Raw genomic sequence first — 7,009 nt, forward strand, 5'->3', positions numbered from 1 at the left:
CAACATTGACAGTGCCCACGCTACCGACGTTTTGCCATAGAATTTTTATTCTTCTTATTATTATCATTACTATTATTTATTATTTCTATTATTATTTTGAAATTCCAGCCAATGTTCAAATGATGTTGCGTTAAATCAAGCCGGGTCTGGATCGGTTCACATTTGACTCGCAGTTTGAGAAATAACCCAACTGGTTTTCTTTTCTTTTCTTCTTCTTTGTTCAACCTGGTAGTTTGTTTGTTGTTACATTTCCGCATATTTGCAACAAACTAAAACAATAACCAGAACTGAGAAACCTTAAGGAGGCGTAAACACAACGGCATGAATCCCCTGGGCTGTTACGATAACCTTCCCTTTTTCTGCAGCGTTTCCTTGTGCTGCGGGGCGCCGCGGTGCCCGCCTCCTCCGGTCCGACCAGGTGCGCAGCCCTTCACTCCCGCAGATCGCCGGATTCATCAGCCTGGTGGACAGCGAGAGCAGCGGGGCATGGCAAGATCCAAGGCCAGGGTGTACACTTGTTGCTTGCTGCTTGTTGTTGTTATGATCGCCATCATTGTGATCATAACTGTCACTACTAGACGCACTTGCGCGGACGACACTTTCTCGAAAGCTGCAGTAGCGGCAGACACGAAGAAATGCTCAGAGATTGGAAGGTGAGTGATGATGATGATGAACACTGTTCTCTTCATTAATGATGGGGAAACTGTACATGTCTGCTTTATTTATCACCGCCTTCCAGGAAAAATGACATCCTCATGTTCAGCCTCAGGTTATCTGAGTTCTGCTCCCCCTACAAGGGCATTTATGGTCTGTAAAAGTTTAAAACCCAGAATCGGAACAAACGTGTTTAAATTTTAAGTGCACTCTGCTAAACATGTTAAGAGAGGATTAACTGTCGGGTGCAGTTAATTTACGATGGAGCTCGGTTCGGTTCGGTTCGGTTCGGCTCGGCTCGGCATACACCTACGCATGTGGAAAGTAATAACATTTGGCACGCAGCAGTAACACCGGCGCGGATTTTTCAGGGACATGCTTATACGAGGCGGCTCGGCGGTAGATGGCGCCATCGCTGCGCTTCTGTGCACCGGCATCATGAACCCGCAGAGCGCTGGAATTGGAGGGGGGGCCATTTTCACAGTGATGGACAAGTCTGGTGAGGAAATGTCTACAAGCAGCCAAACGCGTGCAGCACCGGTGTTGTTGCTGTGATAACAATTACTGATTACTGTGAATGTGCTGTTAAAGGTCAGGTGAAGATCATCAACTCCAGGGAGACCGCACCGTCAGAGGTGAACCCCGATCTGCTGACGTCCTGCAAATCTGAGCTGGAAGGTATGCAGACAAACTGTTGAATGTTCTTCCTTATCTGGGGAGGGCATATTTCTTCCCCCCCCCAATGTGTGTGTTATCAGCTCTCTTCCAGGCCTCGGCGCTCTTGAGGAATTTGGTGTGGTGTGTGACAAGGGAAAGCTTGTTTCTGTTTTTTTTTTTTTTTTTTTTTTTCTTTTTTTGGACCTGCAGTAATACTTCCTGCTTGGTGACTTGAAAAAGACTGTTGCATATTTCATTTGAATTTCTTGCGACACATAAACACTAAGTCGATCTGTTAAGAAAATACACAATTATGTTATTTTCACTATTTTTCCCAGAATCATCTTTATTTTGTCAGGTTGGTACTTCTCCGAGGCAGCGTAAATTTTAAGTGCACTCTAAGTTCAAGAGCAGAGCTTATTATTGGTCTTTTGCTGCGTTAAAATGAAAGGTGTGATATGTAATTGTCACCAGAGACACACCGCCCATCACATTAGAATGGCCTATTCAAAGTCTAAATTGGATTGATCTGCCGGGACTTGGAAAATGAATGATCACAGACGCTCTGCTTGTAATCTGAGTGAGCATCAGATATTTTGCAAAGAAGGAAGGGCAACAGTATAAGTCTGTAGAAGGTTACTCAACAAAGAATCGACTCAGGAGGGCTGGCTATAAACTTTCAACATAAAACAGACGTATCATTTCAAAGCTCTGTCATATAACTTTTTCAGCAGCTTTCTCCAGGCGCAGATACAAAGAAACTTGTGTGTCGGTGGATAAAAATGTAGTTGAAGGGGATCAAGAAAGCCAGAATAAGAGATTTTGATTGAAAGACAGAAGATGTCAATGCTAGTAGCATTTAAAAGCGCTATTTATGACTGACTCAATGTTAAATGCATAGTACAATTCAGAAAAAGAACCAAAGTAAAGTCTTGAATTTCTGCTCTATGCCCAATAGCACCACACTGCAGAAAAGCAGACATATTCAAACTCTGTCCCTTCCTCCATCCATGCAGGAAGCAAATGGATTGGGGTGCCGGGGGAAATTCGAGGTTACCAATCGGCTCACAAACTTTATGGAAAACTGCCGTGGGCCACGCTCTTCCAGCCGACCATCAAGCTGGCCAGAGAGGGATTCCCCATTCCTCCGGTCCAAGGCTTGTTCATCCCATTCATTAACAAGTCGCTGACCCTAAGGTAGCCACTGCTTAAGAGAGACACAGTCTGGCTCAGAAATATGAGGGATACAGATTTACACGTCTCTCTTCCTTTTCCTCTTCTCAGGAAACTGTATTCAGATGGAAATGGAAACCTGCTGAAGACCGGAGACAAGATCAAGTTTGAGAAACTGGCCGACACTTTGGAGCTGATTGCAAACAAAGGAGCGGATGCTTTCTACACTGGAAGGGTAGCAGAGGATTTAGTCCGTGATGTGCAACAGGAAGGTATTGCTTTCAGTTTCCCACAGAGCGCTCTCTCTCTCTCTCTCTCTCTCTCTCTCTGTGTGACACAGTGATCCAATTACAAACCAGTCTGATTAATGTAAGCGCCGCGGTAGACCGCCACAGATCTGTTAAATATCAGGATTTATGTGAGCTGCTCAGCAAAATCTGTTTGTGTCACTTTTTTTTGTTTCTGGTTTTGCCCAGGAGGAAACCTCACACTGGAGGATTTGGCATCATATAAGGCCACAGTGACCGATGCGTGGGTTGTCCCAATGGGAGAGTACCAGATGTACATACCCCCGCCCCCGTCAGGAGGACCGCTCCTCAGCCTCGTCCTCAACATCATGAAAGGTTCCTGCCGGATGCAGACGTCAGAGCTGCTGTTTCTTTTTACTTTTTACTCCCAAAATTGAAACGTAGTAGTAAAAAAATCAGGGAACGTTACCTTTCAGAACATTTATCCTAAACTTTTGGACCAATCTTTGAAAGCAATTGCACAGTGACATCTCAGTTAAAAGGGACGTATCATGCAAACTTTATTGAGCTTTTCATCGTGTTATAATGTTATTCCCTCTTCATATCTGGAGTGTTGCCTTGATTCACTAATGCATTTTTGAAAAATCCTTGAATCTCCCGTGGCAACCATTCACCTTTGCGAAACACTTGGTGGGACCTAGCTCCGCCTACGAGGTTCAGCTCCTCCTCAGAGCTGCAGTGTCTATGCAGCCCTTCCTGCAACTCCCTCGCTAGTAGCAATTGGCAAACACCTGGCAGAACTGTGCCTCTGCTGAGCTCATTATAGGAGCTACTGCTCACAGCAACACTGGTAAAAAAAAAAAAAAAAAAAAAAAACCTTGTTAAAGGGTTAATAGAGGAGCAATGTTGTGATGACTTCCTGAAGGAGTTTCAGAAAGAGCTGGAGTTTTTAAAGAGACGGTGAACCAATTTCAAGGCATTAAATCAGGACGTAAAGAAAAGTCACATTTGATATGCATAGTAGTTTTATAACAACTGAAGGTAACGTAGCTGCTTAATTGTGCTATAAAATGGAAAACACATAATACTGTCCCTTTAAAATACTATTATTTTGGTTTGCAGAGTACCAGATGAAGTCGGCCCCTCATTCTGTTGAGGAAAAGATTCAGTTTTATCACCGCTATGTTGAAGCTTTTAAATTTGCCAATGGACAAAGGAGGCACATTCAGGACCCACGGTTCAAATCAGAAGACGTAAGTATCTAATTAAACATTCAATGTGTGTGTTCATAGATTTACAAATAATGCTGGATGTTGGAGATTGGACCAAGAAATCAGCTGCTGATTGGATTTGGACGTTTTTTGTTTTTTTCTTGTTTTTTTTTGTGCAATACTGGCTGTGACCGGATGGTCAAAAAGTTGTTAATCCAATCTTTTCTCAACCAGTAAACACATCATACCATCAATGCATTACATTTAATAATAACCGCATTTTGGTAACATGACTGCTTTAATAATTTGGTCGTAATATGGATAAGTGAATTGATATCAATTGTGTCTAACGCAAATTTTTCACATACGTAACTGACAAATTTGAAATGTTGTGAAGCTCAAATCAACACTTTTTCCTTTCCTTTCTTCCAATGCTTTATTGTAATTAGTCCTCTTATTCCACCGTAACCATTATACATGACCGAATAGACAGAGTTAGTAACCCGGGGTTAACTTACCTGGTTTGTAGGTAGCTTGTAAACACTTTTTTAATGTGAGGGGATCTTGTCAAACTAAATCTAAAGATGCTGAACCTGCATTGTTGCAGAGGGACATGGTGGTAGTGTTTCTAGCCGATTACCTTTTAATGGAAGGAAAGCAGGAAGGACATTTCTGGAGCCCTTTTTACCGACAGGCTAAAAAGGTTTGATGTAATATTATAGAAACCTGCTAAAAAATTTCTAATTGGCGCATCTCGGTTATTAAGTAGAGCTTAGATATGGTTCAGTTCCTGGAAACTCTGTAAAACAGAATCATGATCTTTCACACTTAATTTGACTGACAAATTTAAATGACCTGTTGGGCTGAAGTGGCGTCAGCAGTGAGTTTGTCGGAGCAGCGTTTACATATGTTCAGTGTTCCAGTGTCCCGCATTCACAAACATGGTATAGAATGTCACTCCTGCTTTTCCTGTTATCAAATGTCATAAAAATCCTGTTGCCCTATGTTTTGGTTTTGAATAGGTGTGTTTTTAAGTTGGGATTAGTAATATTCTCTGTAAGTTTTACCTGGTGCATCTGGAAAATTCCCCCCCCCAAAATAGTATCAAAAGCCAAATGAGTGAAAATAAGCCATATGGAATTTTTTTAATTATTATTTTTATTTCATTTTTCTGTGTGTTCTCCTTCACTTTTCACAGATGGCAAAGAAAATAATAGCAGAAAGTTTTGCCAAATACATAGTGACCCTGATCAGCGGCAACAGGACACACGATAACCAGTATTACAACCTCACCAGTTATCTGGACAGTCTGGGCACCACGCATGTGTCTGTGCTGGCCGAAGACGGGTCCGCCGTCGCTGTCACCAGCACCATCAACCACATGTCAGTACCCGGTTCCGCTCCTGCTTTATTTCCCTTTTTATTTTCATTCTGGCATTAGAGTAAAGAAACTGAGTGCTCTGACTTGCACACATTCTTAACAGATTTGGCTCCAAGGTCTACTCTCCCAGCACTGGAATATTCCTCAACAACGAGCTGTTGGACTTTTGCGGAAGAGTCGATAACATCTTACCCGGTAATCAGATTAACCTGACGCATTTTCATCGTTTGCTGTAGTTGGTTGGGAACGATCCTCTCTTATGCAACAACTTGTTTCTACGACTACATGGTATGGTTCATTAAGGTAGCGCTGCGAGTGAAGCTGCCTGAATTGTGAGAAAGATAGATGATTTATTTTCTTTTTTTTTAAATCAGCCTCATTCACTTCCTGTGTTTTGGGATGGCTTCTGCAAAAACACAAAATCTTACCAAGTATTTTCAGTCTAGTTACCAGTGCAAGTATCAAAGTTCACTTGAAATAAGACAAACTTTTCAGCAAGATATAAGAGCTTGGTTTAAGTAAATAATTCACTTATATTGATGAAAAAGTGCTAGTTCCACTGGTATATTATTTAACTTTTAACATGAGAAAAACGTCTTGTTATAAAATTTATAATCTACCAGTGGAACTTGTAATTTTTCATAAATATTAAGGGATTATTAACTAAAAACGAGCTCTAATATTTTGCTGAAAAATTTATTTTGTCTTATTTCAATGTGTACGAAGACATTTGCTCAAAACTACTTGGTAAGAGTTTGTTTTTGCAGCGCAGCTTCCACTGTTACTATTTATGTCTGATGTTTTACTTTGTGTGCAGTTTACATGGTGTTGATTTGAATGTAGCTGAAAGCCTTTCAGTATCAGATTACAGACTCACGAGGCTGCTGGCTCTTCTTTTCCTTCTGTTTGTTCCAAATCAAACCTGAAAAGTGAACCCAAAGCCAAAGAGCCAAAATACTGTGATAGACAAAACCAGTCGGTTAGAAAATGTTCTTAATGAATTAATGCGGTTTTAAAATTATACCAACAAACCTGCATGAGAGCGTTGAAAGCATGACTGTAATTGTGGTGAAAGGTGTTAACTCTGGTTGGCTGAATATGAATGCATCTTACACTTGTCGGTGTTTCATAAATAAAATATGTGAAAGCCAAGCATGCTTCACAATGGAAATCTGAATATTGAAGGGGAGGAATAATATTTGTGCGGCATGTATGCTGGTATTTGCTACTTTTAATAGCTTAGTGTCTGAGTGTGGAAGAAGAGAAATTTGCTTAAATATTCCCCTTAATAATAAACTAGAATTTGACGAGAGATACTGAACACAAGATGAGACTCACCAAAATTAGCTCCATGTCTTTCTCTATCTGACTCACTTTTATTCACTGGCGCTCCGCTGAAAGCGTTTCCAATCATTCCTCTTGTTCTCCTGACAGTGATCGTTCTGAACTGCAGTTGTCTGTGTTGTCACTCATTGCTTTTGTTGTGTTTCCAGGGGAGCGGCCCCCATCCTCCATGGCCCCCGTTGTGCTGAAGTCTGAGTCAAAGACGCTGGTGATTGGAGCGAGTGGAGGGAACATGATCACGACGGGCCTGGCCTCTGTACGTAGCCATGGCGATCACACTAAGAGCATTTAGGATTATCTGAGGCTCCTCACTGTTGTCATGTCATCATGATCACTATAAT

The 7,009-nt window shown here is 41.5% G+C and overlaps 1 protein-coding gene across 1 annotated transcript in view; it reads left to right on the forward strand.

The window, feature by feature from the left end:
- The first annotated feature begins 281 nt into the window (after window positions 1-281).
- ggt5a (gamma-glutamyltransferase 5a) overlaps window positions 282-7,009 on the forward strand; it is a 12,809-nt gene continuing 6,081 nt past the window's right edge. Inside the window, exons 1-10 of the mRNA XM_015028243.1 lie at window positions 282-653; window positions 1,026-1,153; window positions 1,246-1,332; window positions 2,328-2,508; window positions 2,596-2,756; window positions 2,961-3,107; window positions 3,855-3,985; window positions 5,142-5,326; window positions 5,428-5,519; window positions 6,818-6,924. Coding sequence (XP_014883729.1) covers window positions 322-653; window positions 1,026-1,153; window positions 1,246-1,332; window positions 2,328-2,508; window positions 2,596-2,756; window positions 2,961-3,107; window positions 3,855-3,985; window positions 5,142-5,326; window positions 5,428-5,519; window positions 6,818-6,924 — 1,551 coding nt within the window. The 5' untranslated portion in view covers window positions 282-321. The remainder of the gene's footprint in view (window positions 654-1,025; window positions 1,154-1,245; window positions 1,333-2,327; window positions 2,509-2,595; window positions 2,757-2,960; window positions 3,108-3,854; window positions 3,986-5,141; window positions 5,327-5,427; window positions 5,520-6,817; window positions 6,925-7,009) is intronic.

The sequence above is a fragment of the Poecilia latipinna genome, unplaced genomic scaffold (genome assembly GCF_001443285.1).
Source record: "Poecilia latipinna isolate Pla-1442-1.1 unplaced genomic scaffold, P_latipinna-1.0 Scaffold8, whole genome shotgun sequence".
In the NCBI taxonomy this organism is placed as follows: domain Eukaryota; kingdom Metazoa; phylum Chordata; class Actinopteri; order Cyprinodontiformes; family Poeciliidae; genus Poecilia; species Poecilia latipinna.